This window comes from Xiphophorus maculatus, chromosome 21, assembly GCF_002775205.1.
Source record: "Xiphophorus maculatus strain JP 163 A chromosome 21, X_maculatus-5.0-male, whole genome shotgun sequence".
In the NCBI taxonomy this organism is placed as follows: Eukaryota; Metazoa; Chordata; class Actinopteri; order Cyprinodontiformes; family Poeciliidae; genus Xiphophorus; species Xiphophorus maculatus.
The window spans coordinates 24,193,607-24,214,558 of NC_036463.1; the positions used below are offsets into that span (position 1 = coordinate 24,193,607).

Here is a 20,952-nt window from a genome sequence, read left to right on the forward strand (position 1 = left end):
GCAGACTTTCAGTGGAATCAGAATGGAGAGCTCCATCAGATGGACCTATGACTTTACCCCTACAAGTACAAAATTGCACAAGGTACCAGATAGAACAGTTGTAGAGAAACACAACCTAGTGCATTGAAATCAGGGCAGTGTAGGCATGGGCATCCATGTATGGCTACTGGCCATTTAGATAACATCCAGTGTGATCCATATATCCTGGGGTTGGCAAGAAGAATGTGCCTAAGAAACTTAGTCTAAAATACCACCAGGGAGACGTTAGCAGGACACCCAGGGAGCCACCTGAATCTCCTCCCATCATGAGTACCCACACTGAGAAATAGCAGCCCTCTACACTCTGGTAGGGCAAAGGCCTACACAATATGACCCTGCCCTAAAAGAGGCACAATATTCCCCAATATTTGGGATGATTTATGCCTTAAGTCCAAACAATTTTCACAACTGCCCAGCACTCCACGAGATGTCCGTTTTAGGTACCTGGGACAGATGGCATACAATGCACACTAAAAGTCCCAAACAGAGTAAACTGATTTTTAAAAAAGAAAAATCTGGGGCGTGCTGTGGTGGCGGAGAGGGTTAGCACGCCCCACGTTTGGAGGCCTCTTTCCTGTCTGCCTATTATCACAAAAAATACGAGCCACTAGCGCCACAAAAACTCTTCGGCGAAAAAAATGGAAAAAAAGAAAAAATAAATAAAAAAGAAAAATCTGAAGCAGGTGCATATAGGTCACTAAGGGTTAATCTTTCAAATGACCTGGGCATCTGACCGCTAGGCCATGGTTAGGCAGCTAGAATTTCTCAAATTTGGGTCAACAATGCATGTCTTTTGGCCAGGGTGCCCTATCAAGGGGGAGACGGGATGTTAAGGGCGGGAGGATGATGAAGAAGAGTGAGTGGCTTTCACCCTTCATCCCACCTGGCCTATATGGTTTCCTCTTCCTCTTCTTGCTGTCGTCTGTGACGTCCGTCTCCTTGGTGACGTCATCCAGGTGAGCGGCATCCCGCTCGGGACTGGAGTCAGATTTCATGTCACAGTCCAGGTCACCTGCAGACACAGCTGTAATGTGACAGCCAGATGTTAGGGTCACCTGGTCCTGATGAACTCCTGGGCCTTCCCATAAGGAGTTACCTCGGTTCTGGTCCGGCTCGGTGAGGGTCTCTGGGTCCAGTGGCGTCTGCAGGACGGAAACAATGTTCTGGTTGATGATCCTCAGCTTCAACTTCGGTTTACACCTGAAGACAGAACAGAGTCGTTGGTCTGACTCCCCGGCTCAGGCTACCTGGGGTAAGGGTAGGGGCTTTACCTGCGGCACTTGCGCGGTGATGCAAGAGGCTGGACTAGGGCCTGCAGGTGAGTCAGACCGGACTCGGTTAGGCAGACGCCATCCTGAGTATACGTCTTCACGTCTGGAAACAGAGTCACGTGATCAGGTTGCAGGGGGACCAGAGGGTTAGAGCAACAGAACCAATACTGACCCACTTCTCTGGTTCTGGACACCATCTGAGTCATGAAGGAACCCAGAGGCTCCACCCTCCCTGCAACAAACACAAGGGTCAGCGTTTACCCTGCCCTCTGGGGAATTTCATAATGAAGACCATGCAGACCTGAGGAGGCGCGGCACAGAGAGCAGTCAAAGCCTTCATCGGCAGCGAGCGCCACCTCTTCTTCTGAAGCCAAACCCTGACAGACGCCGTGGACCCACCTGCAGACACACCACAGGTAAGACAATCCTGAGGCGAGACCCCCGTCCGCCAGTTTGAGACGGGCCCTACCTGTCGCACTGCTGGCACTGCATCACCAGATCGTCCTGTGCGTAGCGCCGCTGGCAGACGGGACACTGGCTGAGGCTGCCACACGGCCCGCAAAGGCTGTAGTTGTTCAGCCAATCACAGCGCAGCCCCGGCGAGGTGGAGCCACACAGCACACACCACACACACCTGCAGAAAGAGGACGGGCAGTCAGATACGCCCCCCTGACCCCGCCCTCCAATGCCTCCACCCACCACTTGCACTTCCAGGAGCCCTTGGGCACAGTGAGGAGGGGCGGGTCCAGGCAGTAGGTGTGGTAGCTGATGTCACAGTCGTCACAGAGCAGCAGTCGGGCGGGGTCGCAAGCATCGCCACACGCTTCACATACTGTGCACTCCAAGCAGCGCCAGCCTTTGGTGAGCACCACTCGGGTAATCTGAAATCAGATTGCAGAGTAATGAGTGGATTGGAACCAAATTGCAGCGGAGGCGTAACCGGGCCGGGGACGCACCTTGACGCCGACACAGTAGGGATGGTAACACTGGCCGCACTGGGAGCAGGGCAGCAGGCGGCCCTCTGAGCCCCGACCGAAGCTGCCACACACCACGCACATGTCCTGCAGAGACAGACGGAGAAATGCTAGGACACCAGGGTGCCAGGAGGCACCCGAAGACAACTGTGGTACACCTCTGAGTACCTGTTTGAGAGTGAAATGGTCTGAGGTGGAGAACATCACCACCGTGTTGTGCATGGAGTTCTCCTCTTCCTCCTTTGCCTGAAACGTCTCCACATAGCTTCCCTAGCAGACACACAGCAGGGGGGAGGTCAGCTTCCTATTACCATGGCAATTCCTCCATCAGCCAGCGTGCTCTTACCCCAGGGAGCACAGTGAGGCTGTCCTGAGCCTTCAGCCGACTCCTGCCTCTTCCTCCTCTTCCTCCACCAGCAGCTCCACCTCTGGACCGCTTCCTGCCTGGAAACCCTGAACCCCGACCCTGAGGAGGACGGGGATGGGAGGGGGTTAAACTACCTGGCATGTTACCATGGAAACCCTGGGGAGAGCAGCACCCTGTCCCATCCACTCCTTGGGTCAGGTCAGCAGATGGTGCCACTGACTGAGTTGTAAACAGTGACCTGGGGCCTCATGTACGGTGGCCGACAGGTGCAAATGCGCAGCAAAAGAGAAAACATGCAAACAAACAAAAAAACACGCGCACAAATTAAATGCGGCAAGCAAAAAGCGAATAAAATGCAGCAAACAAAAAGAGAGAAGCAAACAAAAAAGAAGACACCCCCGAATGAAATGCAGCAAACAAAAAGAGAGAAGCAAACAAAAAAGAAGACACCCCCAAATGAAATGCAGCAAACAAAGTGTTGAAAACGGAAGTGCTCCAGACCACTAGGGGGAGTCAAAGAAAATAGTATTCATTTCTATGGGACCAGATGCAAGATTCAGAGAAAGAAATTTGAAAGAAAGTAAAGGTACGTATTACTATATTTCTTATTTATACGTACCTTTACTTTCTTTCAAATTTCTTTCTCTGAATCTTGCATCTGGTCCCATAGAAATGAATACTATTTTCTTTGACTCCCCCTAGTGGTCTGGAGCACTTCCGTTTTCAACACTTTGTTTGCTGCATTTCATTCGGGGGTGTTTGCGTCTCTCTTTTTGTTGGCGTCTCTCTTTTTGTTTGCTGCATTTCATTCGGGGGTGTCTTCTTTTTTGTTTGCGTCTCTCTTTTTGTTTGCTGCATTTTATTCGCTTTTTGCTTGCCGCATTTAATTTGTGCGCGTGTGTTTTTTTTGTTTGCATGTTTTCTCTTTTGCTGCGCATTTGCACCTGTCGGCCACCGTACTCATGCATAAAGCAGCGTACACATAAAAAATGTGCGGCGCCATATTTTATGCACAACTTGGCATGTATAAATGAACTTGCGTCAAAGTTTGCATAAATATACACAAACTTTTTCCCTGCCGAGAAAATGTGCGGCAGCCACACAAACCTTTTCTGTGGACAATAATAAACTACAAAGAGTCAAAACTCACTAAATCCTCTGAAATCTGACAACATCCAGTTATTTAGACCAGGAAGCATCAAACCTGATGATTTTCATGATTTTAATATTTTAGTGTTTAAACAATGAAACTGAACCACATTTATCGTCAGACAATAAGCTAACACACACACACACCCACACCCACACACACACAAAATAAAGAAAAGAGAAATAAAGGATGTGAAAACCTCAGTGTAAATAATCATGTTGCTCAGTTTGTGTTTCATAAAGATGAAACTCATCGTCTGAATGCATCTATTTATTCTCACTAGAGAGAAACCAGGGCTGATCAAACAGTTTGATTATTGAAGGTGATCAGGTGTGGAGACAATCCCAGGTATATCAGTAGCTGCACCAAGGTGAGCCGCTACCTGAGGAGCTTTGGCTCTGATGGAGAACATGGAGCCATTGATCAGAGATCAGATTGATCTGATGGTTTCTGATCGTTTAGATTCATCCAGACTGATCATCCTGGAGCTCTGAGCAGAACTTAAAGCAGGTACCGGTACCGGTCCAGCTGCAGCTGAAGCGAGCGCTTTGTGAATGCGCCTTATGGACAGAAATCATCTGGACTCTGTAAATGAAACTTCTGCTCATGATTCATGGATTCAGAAGAAACATTTAAATCCCAGCTGAGCGCTCTGCTGCTCCAACAGCGTCTGCTCTGAGATCTTTAGTTATTCTTTTATTTGGATTTTTCTTTCTTTAAAATGTATTATTTTTATTTTTGTGAGGTGACCTGAAAACACCTTCTAAATAAAATATATTTTATTTATGTGTCCATGGAGCAGTATAAATATTATAAATACTCGTAGTGCTACAAACAAGGATGTTGCCATGGTTACTGCTTCACATGGCGACAGACTTCCAGGTATTTACACTAATTTACATTAAGATGTATTCATGGAGGCGACAGGCGGAGCAGCAGCTAATCCGTTTCCCCTATATTGGGATTTATAAAGGAAAGTTGAGCGTCCACATGTGTGCGTACGGCTTTATACATCCAGATTTTTTTGTGCGCCGCACTTTTCTACATTTGTTCGTGCATAAAAGAGTGCACATAAAACTGCGCACTCTTTTATGCATGAGGCCCCTGGAACTGGCTGGCTAACCAGGTCCAGACCCTTTCAAACTCAGGTAAAAAGAAAACATTTAAAGTCACAAAATTTAAATCCATGACAAAAATGATGAAGCAATCATAAGCCGGAGTGAAACTGGTTTGCAGTCCTGATTTAAGAACTAGCAGGTTTTGAACATCTCAGGTTTTCAGGCCATTTGTTCTATCGAAGCTGAATGTTTGGTTCTGAACCAGAACGGGTACCAGAACCAGAAAGCAGCTGGACCAGAAGAACCGTCATGTTCAGCTTGAGGCGGGCTCAACTGGAGCAGCAACCTTCTGATTGGTTGAATTTAAATCCAATAACTAATTTAAATCCTCATTCTCAGCCTCAGGCCGGTCAACAGCTGCTGCTGAAACCAACTGCAACCTGAAGCCATCATGTTTGCGTGCGCTTATTTACCACTTTCATGCTCCACAGAGAAGAGTCTGGTGGGCGGGGCTTAGGGCTCCAACCTCCCTCCCCCGTGGAATCCTGGGAGGATGAGGGAGGGCTCGGCGCCCTGCGACTGCTGCACCACGAACCCTGAGTCATGCAGAAGGGTCAGGGGGGTAGGAGGGCAAGAGTAAGAGGAAGAGTGGAGGGGGACAAAATGCAGCAACATAAATGCAACAGCCACAAACAAGAAACAGAAAACAGCCTAGTCAAGATACGAGACGTTAGCATGACAACCACATGCAGCTCTACTCAAACATTCAAAAAGTTTAAATAGCGACATGCTAAACGGCTACAGGCACGAGAAAGCAGCATGCACCAGATCAGAGGCTCCGGCCCGACGGGCGAGAGGCCTGACGGGGAGGAGGCTCCGGCCCAATAGAGAGCAGGCTCCGGCCCGACGGGGAGGAGGCTCCGGCCCAATGGAGAGCAGGCTCCGGCCCGAAGGGCGAGGCTCTGGGTCTCCAACCAGAGGCTCTGATGCTCCACAAGCTTCTGAGCGAGGCTGCTGATCGGATCGGACCTGTGGTACCTGCCGGGACCGCGCCCTGCCGGGGGAGAACTTCCTCTTGGAGATGGCAGGCTTTCCCATGCCAATCTTTGGGGTCAGCAGGAACACGGCAGTGGGTGGAGCCTAGAGACATGAAGTGAGGTTAGCCAGTGGAGACAGAAAGAGATTTTAGTGGTCCTGCCGGAGTCTTACCTGGGTAGGGGGCGGAGTCTCTCTGGAGGAGGGAGGAGTTGGTGGAGTCAGAGGTGGAGGAGTGACCGGGGTCCGGGCAGGTGAGGTCTCAGGGGACGCTTCAGTGGAAAATGGAGACTGCCGTAGACGGATGGACAGGTCATCTGAGGGGCGGGACCAGGAGGGGAGGGGCCTTAGGCTCCGCCACTTTCCTCTGCGGGAGGCGGGAGGTGCGGCTGAGGTCATCAGCTCCATCACCTCGATGTCCAGGGATTGGTCCAGATCCAGAATTGGGCCATCTGAGGTCTCCTCATCTGGTCCCGCCTCCTCATCTCTGATTGGCTGGTGTCTCTCTACTGACCTTATCTCCTGCTTCTCTGAAGGCTCGGAATGGGACTGGTGTCCATCTTTGGTTGATTCTGTTGCCATGACAACAAGTTTATTCAGGCTCTGTGATTGGCTGTACTTTTCCTCCACATTCCTCCTCTCAGCCAATGGAGGATGGTCTCCTCTAGAGGATGTAGCCTGAGAGCAAGGACAGGAGGACAGGGAGACTGATGGGAAGGAGGAGAAACAAAAACCAGAACCAATTAGAACTCAACCCTTTACCGGCCAGTCAGAACAACATAAATTTGACCATAGGAACTGGCCTGGACCATCGAAACCAGTGTAAACCAGTCTAGTTGGCTGGAGATGGATGATGTCAGCTTAGCTGGTCAATCTCAGTTCTCACCTGAAGGACAGACCGGACCCAGTGTTGGGCTACTCTCCTCATCGTCTCCTTGTACCTCAGTCATCTCAGCAGGATTGACCTCATCTTCTGGACTCTCCAGCGCTGCTTCTCCTTGCTCTTCCTCAGCACTCCTCTGCTCTGCTGCAGGAACAACACCAGTTTAGAAAACAGTCTATTGTCCCATCAGAGCTGGACTCTCCATGATACTCACCTCCAGCAGGTCCATGACCATGTACAGAACTAGGCCGTTCGGGGATAAGGCTAAAGTCCACACCAGAACCAGCACAATCAAGATTGTGGTGGTTCTCAGAGCAAGCTACTGACTGAACATGGTTACATGGATCAAGACTGAACTGTTGCTGTTTAGGACCAGGACCAAAATCAGAACCAGACTCTGGAGGCAATGAATCAATGGTACTCCTATCAGAACTTGGCTTCAGTTGCACAGGACCTGGTATGGGGCAAGCATGAGGACTTTCTGAACCCACTGCCCCAAGGACAGAACATTCTTGTGAAGTTCTGACAAAGCTAACTGGAGCCTGAAGCGTTGAAGTCAATACTACAGATGGAGGGCTAACCTGTGGGTGGACAGAGCCTGAAGGACTGGCGAGGCTTTGAGTAGACCGAGCAGGGTCACTAGGTCTCTGGGACCCTTCATTGGTTTCTGCTGTTTGGACAGCACCAACATCCAGAACAGAGTAAGGGGGAACAGTAGATATTTGGATGGAAAGATCAACTTCCCGGACCCAATCTGACAGAGAGCCCGGGCTGTAGGGAGTTTGACGAAGGCTGGGACTGGTTCCAGGGTTGGACATGGGTCTGTGGAGCACTGTCCCATCCAGAGCTGGACTCTGAATTGGGCTAACGGGTGTTTGTACTATACAAACAGTATTAGTTTGACCAGCATGACTAGTCCTTGGAGAGACATCACTTGTGGGAATACTAGTCAGACTGTTGGCAACAGAACTATTAGCTGACAGAGTATGGGTAGAAGATGTCATTGCAGAGCTGTGGACTTGTGTGGGACCAAAGTCAATAAGGGCCTCAGTATGGACCAGTCTATCTGGGTGGAGCTCTATATCCTTACCCTGACCAGAAATTGAGTCACCAGGTTGAGCCAGTTGTGCTTCAATTAATGATGGAGACTCTGGACCATTTTGTTGTGTTGAGGACTTAGCTGGTATGAGACTTGCTGACTGTGGTGTGGGGTCAGTCTCTATTGGCAAGACTTTGAGACAGAAGGCAGGGTTTGTAGGCATTGTAGGCACTGGCTCAGCTTGCTTGGAACTATCACTTGTGCAGGGTGACAGACTTTTGTAAGGACTCTGGTTTACCTTTGTGTCCTTAACACAAGGTGAGTAAGTTAGGCTACTGTGTTCAAAAGAAGTGCTACTGTTATCAAGGCTTTCTGGCATCTGAAGGGCAGGTATGTGAGGCCGGTAGTTCTCAGCAGATTGCACTGTGGAGGAGTCATGGGTGAACTCTATACCTTCCAGTTTCAGTCCACCAGAGTCAATACTTTGCCTGACCATCTTGTTGTAGTGGTGCTGAGTTGGACTTGCAGGTTGTGAAGAACTGTGGGGTCTAGATTTCCCCAGGAGAGGGTGAGGGCTACAAGGAGCGGAATAGGATCCAAGTGCCATCTTGGTAGATCCAAATATCTGTGGTGATTTAGGGTTCAGATTACAGAGATTCTGTGAAAGGTCTGAGCCAGTGGTTGTGTGGTCCAGTGTTGTGGGAGTTTGCGGATAAGATATACCAGCTTCCAATTTGTGGTTGGGCTGGGAGTTCATGATGCTTGTTGGACTGCATGGTCTCTGTAGCAGTGCCTCAGGTTCCAGGTGGTATCCTTGTTGAAGCCTGGTAGGACTCAGCCCTGATGTACTCAGACTCTGTGGCTGAGGGTTGTTACCCAGATGTGCCTGCAGAGATCGAGTACCGAGCTGGTCCTCTGTGAAGTCTGGTTCAGAAGAAGGAGAGTTCAAACTGAGCTTAGAAGAACTCTGAAGAACCTTTACAGGGGACCTTTTGGTTGGACTAGGACGAGAGGACACTGGACCAAACTCAAATCCTGTTGGACTGGCCTGAGATTGAGGAAGCCTTTCAGGTTCAAGTTGGTGTGACAGGGCACGTTCCTGGTTTTCTGACTGACAGTGTGGTGATGAGGAAGGTGACTGCTGGTCAATGGAAGCAGGGTGAGATAATGTTGAGCTTGACATACAATGTGCAAGCCTGAAGCTGTCCTGGTGATCTCTATCACTACTTTCTTGGCAATGTGGTAGTTCAGCAGAACTTGGATGGATCTCTTTAGGCAACAAAGCTGCTACTTCTGAGAAGTTTACGAGGTTTAATTCAGGACAGTCTTCTGTCCTTTCAAGAGATGGTGGATGATCTTGTTTGAGATTTTTAGGAGATGTAACAAGACTTTGGAGATCGGCCTCTGGATATGGAACCAAACCTTCATCCGAGTTCTTCAGAGGAGGTTCTTGAAACTGGCAAGTCTCCCCATGAGACCGAGCAGAACTTTTTAGTAATGGTTCTGGACTTATACACATGTGGCTAGGGGGTGGACCAGATTGATAGGTGCCTTCTGGAGATGGAGCAGGAGTTTCATATTTCTCACCAGGAGACTCCACAGATGGTTGCTGAGACTTTAGGGGAGACATTGGAGGAATCAGCTGATCAGAAGAGAGCAGCAAACTTTGATGGGTTGTCTGTGGAGAGGGTGAGCGGATCTCTTTTAAAGATGGTCCCTGGACCTGACCAGCAACCTTCTCATCTGCTGATGGAACAAGGTTTCTATGGGGTTGAGTCTTTTTTAGAGATGGTAGAAGACTCTTATGGGTCTCCGCTAGAGATGATGCATCGTTTCTATCAGGATCTTGTACAAGGCATAAGGGACTTTGGTGGCTGTGCTCTGGAGATGGTCCAAGATTTGGATGGCTGTCCTCTAGAATTGATGCAGGAAGTTTAGTAGAGGTCTGAGGAAAATCATCTGCTGGTACTGCAACACTCCGATGGGCCTCCTCTTGAGGTGCTGAAGGGCTCTGACACAGGGTGAATGGAAGATGGTTTAGGACAATGTTTGAGTTCTCTATTACATGATTCTTAAGGGGCTCCTCTGTAGTGGAGGAAGGACTTTGTGCTGTCTTTAGAGAAAATTCACCAGAGACTTCAGCCTCTTCTGGTAAGAGTTGACTGATCCCTGCTGGAAGGGCTGCAGAACTCTGATAGGTCCCCTCAGAACTTTGATGTACCACTGGAGGTGAAACAGAATCCTGATGGGTCTTGGTTGAGGGTGCTGATGATGGACTCTGATGAGTCTCGGCAAGAGTTCTTAAAATACTCTCATGGGTCGTGGCTGGAGCTGTTGATGGACTCTCATGGGTCTCGGAGGAAGGTGATGCAGGACTCTGAGTCTCAACAAGAATCTCATGAGTCTCAGCTGGATTTCTTGCAGGAATCTGATGGGTCTCGCTTGTAGGCATAGTAGGAATCATATGCGTCTCCTCTGGAGGTGTTGATGGACTCTGATGGGTCTCGGAAGTAGGTGAAGCAGTACTCAGAGTCTCAACAAAAACCCTATAGGTCTCGGTTGCAGGACCCCGGTCAGGCTGGGTTGTAGGGGATGCAGGACTCCGCTGGGGCTCGGCTGGAGGGGACGCAGGACTCCGCTGGGGCTCGGCTGGAGGGGACGCAGGACTCCACTGGGGCTGGGCTGGAGGGGACGCAGGACTCCGCTGGGGCTCGGCTGGAGGGGACGCAGGACTCCGCTGGGGCTCGGCTGGAGGGGACGCAGGACTCCGCTGGGGCTCGGCTGGAGGGGACGCAGGACTCCGCTGGGGCTGGGCTGGAGGGGACGCAGGACCCCAATCGGGCTGGGCTGGAGGGGACGCAGGACTCCGCCGGGGCTCGGCTGGAGGGGATGCAGGACCCCGCCGGGGCTGGGCTGGAGGGGACGCAGGACTCCGCCGGGGCTCGGCTGGAGGGGACGCAGGACCCCAATCGGGCTGGGCTGGAGGGGACGCAGGACTCCGCCGGGGCTCGGCTGGAGGGGACGCAGGACTCTGCCGGGGCTCGGCTGGAGGGGACGCAGGACTCCGCCGGGGCTCGGCTGGAGGGGAGGCAGGACTCCGCCGGGGCTCGGCTGGAGGGGACGCAGGACTCCGCTGGGGCTGGGCTGGAGGGGACGCAGGACTCCGCTGGGGCTCGGCTGGAGGGGACGCAGGACTCCGCTGGGGCTGGGCTGGAGGGGACGCAGGACTCCGCTGGGGCTCGGCTGGAGGGGACGCAGGACTCCGCTGGGGCTGGGCTGGAGGGGACGCAGGACTCCGCTGGGGCTCGGCTGGAGGGGACGCAGGACTCCGCTGGGGCTGGGCTGGAGGGGACGCAGGACTCCGCTGGGGCTCGGCTGGAGGGGACGCAGGACCCCGCTGGGGCTGGGCTGGAGGGGACGCAGGACCCCAATCGGGCTGGGCTGGAGGGGACGCAGGACTCCGCCGGGGCTCGGCTGGAGGGGACGCAGGACTCCGCCGGGGCTCGGCTGGAGGGGACGCAGGACTCCGCCGGGGCTGGGCTGGAGGGGACGCAGGACTCCGCCGGGGCTCGGCTGGAGGGGACGCAGGACTCCGCTGGGGCTGGGCTGGAGGGGACGCAGGACTCCGCTGGGGCTGGGCTGGAGGGGACGCAGGACCCCGCTGGGGCTGGGCTGGAGGGGACGCAGGACTCCGCCGGGGCTCGGCTGGAGGGGACGCAGGACCCCAATCGGGCTGGGCTGGAGGGGACGCAGGACTCCGCCGGGGCTCGGCTGGAGGGGACGCAGGACTCCGCCGGGGCTCGGCTGGAGGGGACGCAGGACCCCAATCGGGCTGGGCTGGAGGGGACGCAGGACTCCGCTGGGGCTCGGCTGGAGGGGACGCAGGACTCCGCTGGGGCCCAGCTGGAGGAGACGCATGACTCTGCTGGGGCTCGGCTGCAGCATGCTCCAGGCTCTGACAGAAGGTGGATGGTGATATAACAGGTGGTTCGTATTTTGCGAGATTAAGTGACGACGGCAGGTCAGTCTGCTCTGGTGTCGATGTGTGCCTCTGATATCCGGTAGGTGGAGATGGACTTCTTTCGAGGACTTCTAGTGATGCTGCAACACCGGTCTTCCGATAGGATTTAGACCGTGGAGGAGTGAGTTGGAGGTCTTTCTGAGACGTTCCAAGAATGCTTTCACTTGCTACAGAACTTATTGGATGGTCTCCAGAAGAGGGTGTGGGACTAGGTTGGAGCTCTAAGTTCGGACTCTGCAGAGGACTAGGTGGTAGCTCCAGGCAGAAAAGCTGGCCTGTATCAGGAGCAGCAGGTGGACTAAGCGCCAGAGAGGTGTCAGAGGGAGGGGCTAGCTGCTGTTCAAAAGGGCTGCAGGAGGAGCAGAGGTAGAGGTCAGACTCTGCTGTGCGCTCCCCAGCTTGGCCCGAACACTCAGCATGAACAGACCTGAAGCACAGAGAACATCAAACACTCAAAGGACTGAGGAAGGAAAGTAAACACATTTACGTCACATCTTGTCGAAGAGCTGCAAGACCTGGTAGTTGTTCGTTTACTTCCATCTTTACTGAAGGAAACTGAAAACTGGCTTCTAGTCGGAGGATAACCCCTGTCTAAGCATGTTTACCTGTAGCAGCTGCTGCAGGCCAGACTGTCCTGCAGCGAGGCAAAGTCAACAGCACGGTAACAGAGAGGACAGGGCAGGGCAGGGTCACATGACTCGCACAGAAACTGATGATTGGCCCACTGACCCGATGATGTCACACCACATCGGCGACAGACTCTGCAGTTCTGGAGAAAACAGGCCCAATGAGTTTAGAAGCAACACACCTGGGCAGTTGTACCTGACAGAGATTTTCTGACCTTGCAGGTCCAAGCGCTGTTGGGTGTGCCGTCCAGCGGAGGAGAGAGGCAGTGTGTGTGGTAGGCCTTATCACAGCGCTGACACACCAGCAGAAGGCCTTCGTCACCCCGCAACCTGACACACACACATAGAGCTGGTCAGGACCGACAGGACGACCTCTGACCTGCTGAACCTGAGTCCAGCCAACAGTGGTGCTCCACAGTCAGGTACTAGTTCAGTCAGAAGGTGTGTCACCTGCAGCTGCGACACACCCTGCAGGCGGGACACTGCCACCCAGACCGGACCAGAGGGGACAGGGTGAGAGCTGGCTCCAGGCAGTTGCCATGGTAACAGCTACCGCAGCAACAGCACATCAACAAGTTGCCGGGTTCGGTTCCGCCCAAACACGACAAACATCTTGAGTAGCCTGTGTAGACAGAGGTTAGTGTGTTTCCATGGCAACAGCGGGGCGAAGTGGGAGGAAGCGGAGCTCTGAGTTCCCCCACCTGGGCCGGCGTGCGTCGGGCACAGTGTGAGCCTTCGGGTCCAGTCCTGATGAGCGCCAGCAGCAGCAGCACAGGGGAAGTGGTAGCTCCGCCCACATCCCGTCTCCTGGCAACGCAGCGAAGCACCCAGGCATTGGCAGAACCCACATACCTGGACAGGTGAGACGGGGGTGGGGCTTATTAATTTGAGTGATGGGTTCCAGAGTTCATCCGGATCCGAGCCAAGAGCCCATTCAGCATCACAGTTCTTGAAGTTCTAAAGACCTGAAAACCCCTGGACACCCAGGCAGAAGGCTGTGCTCTTCATCCATCAACCCCCCAAAACAATTTCCTGTCAGAAACTCACCTGGCTGCTTCCTGAGTCGATGGCTTTGTCCACAAAGAGCAAAGACTGGCCATCGCCATGCCGCACACCTTCTGACCAGGCGGCACACTGCAGGTGAGCACAGCACTGACCTGCACACAAAGCCAGGTAAGCACACGTTTACAGAGGAGGAGAAGGGAAAGGACGAAGGGCTACCTGTGGGGTCGAACAGTGATTGGACGTTGATGTCGTGTGGAAGGCCGATGGGGCCGAGTTGTCGCATGAACTCTGAAGAAGATTCATCTTCTGAAACACAGAGGGACCGTGACTGACCTGCAGCCCGTCACCAAGTGATCACCTGACGGTGGACCACCTGATGGTGGATCACCTGGAGGTGATCACCTGGTATTCTCCAGGTGATCACCTGATGGTGGATCACCTGGTAATCTACCATCAGACGATCACCTGGAGATCAGGTGCACCGGTACTCACCACACTGTGCTGGGCTGCTGCACCTGACAACAAACAGATCAGCTGGTCAGCCTCATCTTTTCAAACCAACAGTTTCTTCTTCTTTATCTCTGAACAGGAAGTGAGGTCACATACGTGGGCGGGGCCCTGTCTCCATGGTAGCAGTGGTCATGGCAGTCATCGACACGATCAGAGGAGGTGCGGCGGTTCAGGATGTGGAGCGGGATGTAGCCTGGGGTCGGACCGAACACCACAAGGCGGCCCTGGCCCAGAGGAGGCTGGTCGCCGCGGTAACAGAAGGCACATTGCTTCAGCCTGCAGGAGGACAGGTGAACACATGAACTTGGGCGGGTCCTGTGTGACCATGGCAACGGGTCATTTAATTACACTTAGTCCAGGGAATATTTGCTCTGAAGCCATCCACAAGGTTCCCCACAGCTCTGCCCTCATGACAATCAGTAGCAGCGGAGGCCTGAGGAGGAGTGCTTCCATGGTAACACCCAGACTCACCGTTTCTTGGCGTGTCCCAGGGTTGGGGCAGGTGAACCCCCTGATTCCTCTGATGGGGAGTGCTGGAACAGGGGGGAAAGGGAGCCCTCATCCTCGTCCTCCAGGCAAAGGGACACTGGAGGACTGGAGTGGGGACTCAGCTCTTGATTCTGCTGCACCGGACCGACAATACAGCCTTCCTTGGTGTCCATGGAAACCCTACTAGGACAGCTGGTCTCAATAGGGGTGGGGCTGTGGGTGGGTTCCCCTGGTTCTGGAGCGCCAACCTGAGGATCCTCCACAGGGACCTGAGATAACAGGTCAACAGTAAAGGGACCGGTTTTGGTACTGTCTTCCTCCTCAGAAACAGGGGCTGGTTTTGAGCTGCACTTTGGGACTCTGGGCTCAGGAGCTGGTTCAGGACTAGGACTGAGCCCAACCTGGCTCATTTCAAGGTCTGGTTCAGGGTTTTTGTGGGACTTATGCCTAGAGATGAACCTCCGGGACCCCACAAGCTTCTTGGGTCCCTTAGGCTCCTTGGGTTCTGGAGGTCCCTTGGCCTCTGGTGGCTCCTTGGGCTCTGGAGGCTCCACCAGGTCCTTGGTTTTCCGCAGTCCCTTGGGCTCTGGGGGTTTCAGTGACTCCTTGGGCTCCAGCAGCTGATTGGGCTCCTTAGCCTCTGGGGGCTCTTTGGCTTCCTGCGGTCCCTTGGGCTCTGGGGGCTCCAGCGGCTCCATGGCTTCCTGCGGTCCCTTGGCCTCCGGGGGCTCCTTGGGCTCTGTGGAGATCAAACCGAGGATTCATTTGAGAGTGCAGAAACTTGGTGAAGTCAGTTAAGTTTGAGTCAATCAGAAAATTAAGCTGAGCTTTTTTCTAGGTCCTCCTGAGAATGAATGAGTTCCTGTGAGCGGAGCTCTGATTTGTCATTAAGGCCCACCTGTCTTTTTCTGGAATCGCCTCTTCTCTGTAGTCCCCGTGCTTTCTTCACCCTCTACCTGGGCTCTTCCTCGGCTTCGCCCCCTGCAGGAACACAGATCAACAGGAACTGTTGATATTTATGCAATTGCTGCTGGAAACCTGGTTCTGCTCTCATTCAGAAACACTTGAAGAACATGAGCAGAATGACGTCACATTTTGTGTTTGGTAGGAAGTAAACCCAGGAGCCAAGTCCACCCCTCACCCCGGTGCCTATTTTACCATCATGCCCCTCACCACTTCCTCCTGACATTCTAACCACAAACACACTTTTAGGCACAGTCGTATATCTATGAGGACCCTAGGTGTTAGTACCTTGCTTGAAGTCAGACTAAGCAGACCCAGATTGGACTAAGTTAAGCCTGCTCAGTTTGCATCCTAGTTCAGCCTGAAGAACATCACAGAGGTATTGTTGCATTGTCACCTATGCAGGTATCAATACCTGCATAGCAGCAATCACTGATCAGCCGATACAGATGGTTTGATTCAGTGCTACATTATTTACTCCGTTTTCTATCTCCTTTTCCACCTCGTTCAATAGAGTAACTTCACAACATCGCACAATCTTCTCTAAGAATTTCTTCCCCATTTCTCATCCACCCCAGCGTCCCTGACGTATTGGTCCTACAGAGAGTGCAGAGGCTCTCTATAGGATTTACCAGAGATGCAGATAACATTAACCTTCCAGGTGGGGTTCTGAAATTTCAGCAATTCGGACTCCATGGCCAGCGTCTGATATTTTCCGCTCTCTAGCCAGTGTCTGTTATCGTCTATTATCGTGTACTCCCTGGTGAGTGGCCAATCCCTGAATGACATCCAGTAATGTTCGCATCCTGCCTATCCTACACTCCTCTCCCTGACTGATGTCCACTCCATGGGTGAAGTAACTAACATCTGTTCACTGGCCAGCATCCTCTTCGCTCCTAGGCTAACATTCGCTCCCTGTTTATTGTCTGCTCTGAACCCTGGCTAATGTCCACTCCATGACGAGGGACAGCAAACTGGAAGACATCTACTAACGTCCGCTCTCTAGCTAATATCCGCCAACTGCTAACACCCACTTCCTCATGGTGCTGGTACTAGAGCAAGTTCACGGTCTAGGAGGCTCTCGCTCAGAAAAATTCAAGTGAAACAGAGACTATATTTGAAATGAACCCGGGGCAGAAAAATATCAACACCCTTTGAATCAAGTCAATATCGCCTCGTCATATGTTGTGATTATATAGTCCAAACACTCAGGGAGGGACCAGTTTCTGTTTAGAGAACAGAATCGGACCTGAGACCAAACTAATCCCAGTACCAATCAGGTGTCTCCATTTGACAATGGTGGAGGGTTGCCCAAGAAGTTGTCCTAAGGCGAGACACTTCACCCGCCTTGCCTGCTGGTCAGGCAAGGCTGATGGCAGCCTTGCCTCCATCAGTGTGACCCAACACTGACGGAGTTGGGTCACACTCCCAACAATTGTGGCAATTGTCCAGTGGCTTGCCACCATTAGTGTGTGAATGTGTGTGTGAATGATTGAATATAGTGTGAAGCTCTTTGGGTCCTCTGGACATGATAAAGCACTATACAAGTACAGGCCATTTACCATTTATCATTAGTGGTGCACTTACTTCTTAGATTTGGGTGAAGGAGGAGCAGGAGGCGCTGGGCGGCCGTGGTTCCCATCCTTCCGAGGCCGCCCGCGGGGTCGCTTCTCAGGGGCGGGGCTAGTGACTGCAGCTTTGGCCAGCTGAGCGCTGCGTCCAGCCCGCGTGAGGGGGTGGGGGGGCCCTCTGTCTCGAGGCTCCTGAGCCTCAGAGGGCATTCTAGGTGCAAGCAGACAGACGAGGGTTAAAGTTTTCTGTTACCATACATGACTCCACCCCGACCACAAGAAGACACCACACTAAGCTTGTGAGATAAGGAGTCTGGCAGCAGAAATGGTTCACACCAACACATCTAACTGAAGATCAAAGATCTGCAGGTGCCAGCTGGTAGCAACCAACCAAGCAGAGGTGGGATCTTTGCAGAATCACCAACTAATGTTTTTGTCCTATTATTTTACCATTTTAGTTCAGAAAATTTCTGTCTTGTATGTTTATTTCTACATGATTTCATCTCTTTTAGTTGGACAACTTGTAGCTTTAATATCAAAACTCTTGTTTAATGGTGACTGATCCACTGAGGGGTTCTGGTGAAATGGGACACTTACTGGTTCTACTGTCTGACCAATTCAAGCAGACAGTGTGAAGGCAGAACCGCGAACCATCCATTATCCATCCATCAACCACATCAGTCAACCAACATCCATCCATGAACCAACATCCGTCCATCCGTGAGCCAACATCCAACCGTCAGCCATCCATCCATCTGTTAACAAACGTCCATCCATCCATCCATTAATCTATTTTTTCATCCATGGTCCATCAGCAGATGGAGCAACTGGGATGCTAGCTGGGTTTCCATTATAAATGTGCACAAATCTATGTTCAGCTAATGTAGAAAAATAAAATTGCCCTACTGCATTATTTCCTTTAAATAAGAAATCCACTGAAAATCACACATGAATAACCTTGTTTACGCCATAAGTCCTCAAGAATCATGGCAGAAATGGATAAACATAATTATTAACTAATAATTCAGCCATGGCGCTCATCATCTATCAGTCGATCAGAGGAGAGGTCTGCGTCTTATTCAGGCGGTGGAGCGACAAGCCCTGCCTACTCAGCAGAAGCCATGTATGATGCGTTTTGGGAAAATAGTAGTCAGTGATTTAACACAAGAGCCATGGAGTCAACGTGTTGGATTGATCAACTTTTGATGAACTGATGCTGTGAGAGCTCTACTGGAGACAGCTGGGCATCATCCCAAGAGGCCAGAGTGACAAAAGTACTGGGTACAAACTGATGATGCGATTAATTACAGTTTTACAACATACACCCATTTTTTTTTTCTCCGAAGAGTTTTTGCGGCGCTAGTGGCTCGTATTTTTTGTACAGTAGGCAGACAGGAAGGAGGGTGAGGAGAGGGGGGAGGACATGCGGCAAAGGTCGTCGGGACCGGGAGTCGAACCCACGACGTCCGAGTCGAGGACTAAGGCCTCCAAACGTGGGGCGTGCTAACCCCCTGCGCCACCACAGCACGCCCCAACATACACCCATTTTAAATGGCTGAAAAATTACCTCATACTAGTGCAATTTTTTTTTATTGAAAAATGGGTGTTTTGTTGCATTGTTGCTAACAATGCAACAATATCTCTGTGATGTTCTTCAGGCTGAACTAGGATGCAAACTGAGCAGGCTAACTTAGTCCAATCTGGGTCTGCTTAGTCTGACTTTGATACTACAGTGTTTACATTAGGCAAAATTATTTTTGCTATTCCAAGTGCAATTTTATGGGCAGTGGAAGCGCAGCCAATGATGAGCTGCAGATCAAGGAAAGTCTGGGTGGGTTCTGTTGTGGTGGAGAACCTTTGATTACCCTAACCAACCCAACATCTGCTACTGGTTGGACCTGATGGGTCTCATCAGCTGGGGTTTGCCGTATTCTTTAAGTCAAGTCTCTGCTGGATTTCATGAGCTACACTAGACAGGTATTTTTGGTTGTTAATGTTTCTCATTTTCCAGTTGTTTATTGTGTTTTGATCAGTTTTGGTTGGTTTTTCTGCAGCTCTTTGAAGTTCTTTGATCTTCTGGATATTTTCATTTCTTCTATCAAGACCAGAAATGTTCATGGTTCTTGATAGAAGAACCAGGAGCCACTCCAGGTGGATCATCTGCACCTTCTGCTATACTTTCATCTACAGTCAACAAGCAGTGGACCAGAACCATCAAATACGTCTTAAACCTCTAACTACCGCAGCAGAAGAGCTGTCTAGAATCACTCACTGGATTAATTCTGCCTCAGAACCTGAGCGTTGGACCTGAACACCAAAGAACCTCCTAGAACCAACACTGGACTACAGCCAATCCATCAGAACCACAAAGATTCTACCTCAAAACTCAAGTCAACTGTTCCTGACCCATCTTAGATCCAAGATTGGACCCTTAGAGAACTTAAAATCAACCATGTAAATCCTGTATGACCCAGTAGAACCTTAGAGAACAACTGGGAACATCAGAACCATGTAGAACGACACCAGAACCTCTACCTGAGACAGTAATGGACCCTTCAGAACCAGGAACGAACTGCGTATCTCCATCTGATGAGCTGGTACCGATCAGAGGTCAGGGAGGCCCTTTCGGACAGGTGAGTCCTGGTCAGGTGAGCCAAAACTGTGTGGCTAACCAACTAGCTCCATGCTAACACACCCATCTGTCAGCGGACCAAAGCCGGCTAACAGCCGCCGGCTTTGGGAGACCGGTAGGCGGCCTCCCACACCGCATCAGCCTGTTAAGCCTGCCTGGATGCCCGGACTCAAGCTGCTAATGACAGTCGGTGTAGCCGTTAGCAGGTAGCCTCCCCGTTCACTTCACCGTTAGCATTAGCATTAGCTCCTCGGCTGTCTATCGCGCGGAGCAGGCTACTGACAGCAGGGCAGGGAGCGCGGACAGCCGGCCTTGGCCCCCGGTTCGGGGCGAGTTAGCGGCGGAAGGAGGACCGAGACAGGCTGCTTACTGATTTGACGCGGTTCTCCTTTTCCTCTCCAGTTTTCAGTCAACTTAGAGCGACGTGATCAGCACCGAACTTCTGCGACAGAAAACATCTGCTTCTGGTGTCTGCCGTACAGAGCTGCTCCGTGGAAACATTCCCGTGAGCTGTAGAAGGAAAAACACGCAGTTTGGACGCAGATAATCAGTGAGAAATCAAACTTGAAGTGGTCGCACCGTCATGGAGGCCATGTTTGGGAGCGACCGAAGCACCGCCTGTCAGCCCCAGCAGGAGAAGTAGATCCCAGAAAACCTGTCCTACAGCTCCACCAGGTGGCCGCTCCGTCCTGGAACCAGCGCCGGGATGAGGGCAGCCTTCCACCAGACTGTGGCCCAGCAGAGTGCCCGTGTGGCCCAACTCTCTATTGTAACCGCCTGGTTTGTTTGTGTTGTGTAAAAAGTGTGTGTGACCCCGCGGAGGGATCTGTTGGGGGGCTGCTCCTGTTATGCGGCTGCTGTCATCAGATCAGGGAAACCTGGGCCGGATCGGAAGCGGGGGGATCAGGACTGCAGTTGCACGTGCAGTAAACACAACACCGGAACTTGACAGATCCGTCCAGAAGGAACGTTCTAGGTCTTTCGGTTCAGTTCTGGTTTCAACAGGATTCCTCCAGGAGAACTTGATGAACTCTGTAGAACCTGCTCAGCTGATGGCACATGAGCAGAACCAACAGTCAGACGCGGTCAAAAACATCCATCTTTGGTTGTGCAGAACCGTCATGCGATCCGAACCACCGAATCCAAGATTTTGGACTTTGAACACCTATGGTTCTGCAGAATCACTACTGTGAGAACTCCCTGTCCAGCTCCAGAACCAGGGAGTGACTGGGTTGAGGTCCGGTACTGATGGCTGGATATGGTCCTGCTAGCTATATGTTGAACCAGGCAGGTTTATTAACACAACCCATTTTCAGCAA

The 20,952-nt window shown here is 51.8% G+C and overlaps 1 protein-coding gene across 10 annotated transcripts in view; it reads right to left on the bottom strand.

Moving 5' to 3' along the window:
- LOC102216709 (histone-lysine N-methyltransferase 2C-like) overlaps positions 1–20,820 on the bottom strand; it is a 44,905-nt gene extending 24,085 nt beyond the window's left edge. For 3 of the 10 annotated variants that reach the window (XM_023325940.1, XM_023325939.1, XM_023325933.1), the window contains exons 1-27: positions 20,004–20,820; positions 17,018–17,212; positions 15,366–15,448; positions 14,450–15,206; positions 14,075–14,254; positions 13,961–13,983; positions 13,685–13,774; positions 13,511–13,620; positions 13,165–13,315; positions 12,914–13,085; positions 12,679–12,793; positions 12,443–12,606; positions 6,992–12,264; positions 6,781–6,921; positions 6,069–6,601; positions 5,685–5,999; positions 5,333–5,455; positions 2,631–2,750; positions 2,453–2,554; positions 2,267–2,371; positions 2,010–2,191; positions 1,780–1,944; positions 1,612–1,709; positions 1,483–1,542; positions 1,311–1,413; positions 1,136–1,239; positions 923–1,063 (exon numbers count right to left, since the gene is read on the bottom strand). In XM_023325940.1, coding sequence (XP_023181708.1) covers positions 923–1,063; positions 1,136–1,239; positions 1,311–1,413; positions 1,483–1,542; positions 1,612–1,709; positions 1,780–1,944; positions 2,010–2,191; positions 2,267–2,371; positions 2,453–2,554; positions 2,631–2,750; positions 5,333–5,455; positions 5,685–5,999; positions 6,069–6,601; positions 6,781–6,921; positions 6,992–12,264; positions 12,443–12,606; positions 12,679–12,793; positions 12,914–13,085; positions 13,165–13,315; positions 13,511–13,620; positions 13,685–13,774; positions 13,961–13,983; positions 14,075–14,254; positions 14,450–15,206; positions 15,366–15,448; positions 17,018–17,211 — 9,604 coding nt within the window. In that variant the 5' untranslated portion in view covers position 17,212; positions 20,004–20,820. The remainder of the gene's footprint in view (positions 1–922; positions 1,064–1,135; positions 1,240–1,310; positions 1,414–1,482; positions 1,543–1,611; positions 1,710–1,779; positions 1,945–2,009; positions 2,192–2,266; positions 2,372–2,452; positions 2,555–2,630; positions 2,751–5,332; positions 5,456–5,684; positions 6,000–6,068; positions 6,602–6,780; positions 6,922–6,991; positions 12,265–12,442; positions 12,607–12,678; positions 12,794–12,913; positions 13,086–13,164; positions 13,316–13,510; positions 13,621–13,684; positions 13,775–13,960; positions 13,984–14,074; positions 14,255–14,449; positions 15,207–15,365; positions 15,449–17,017; positions 17,213–20,003) is intronic. The other 7 variants (XM_023325934.1, XM_023325937.1, XM_023325936.1 and 4 more) reach the window with 7 other exon arrangements.
- Between the last annotated feature and the right edge of the window lie 132 nt (positions 20,821–20,952).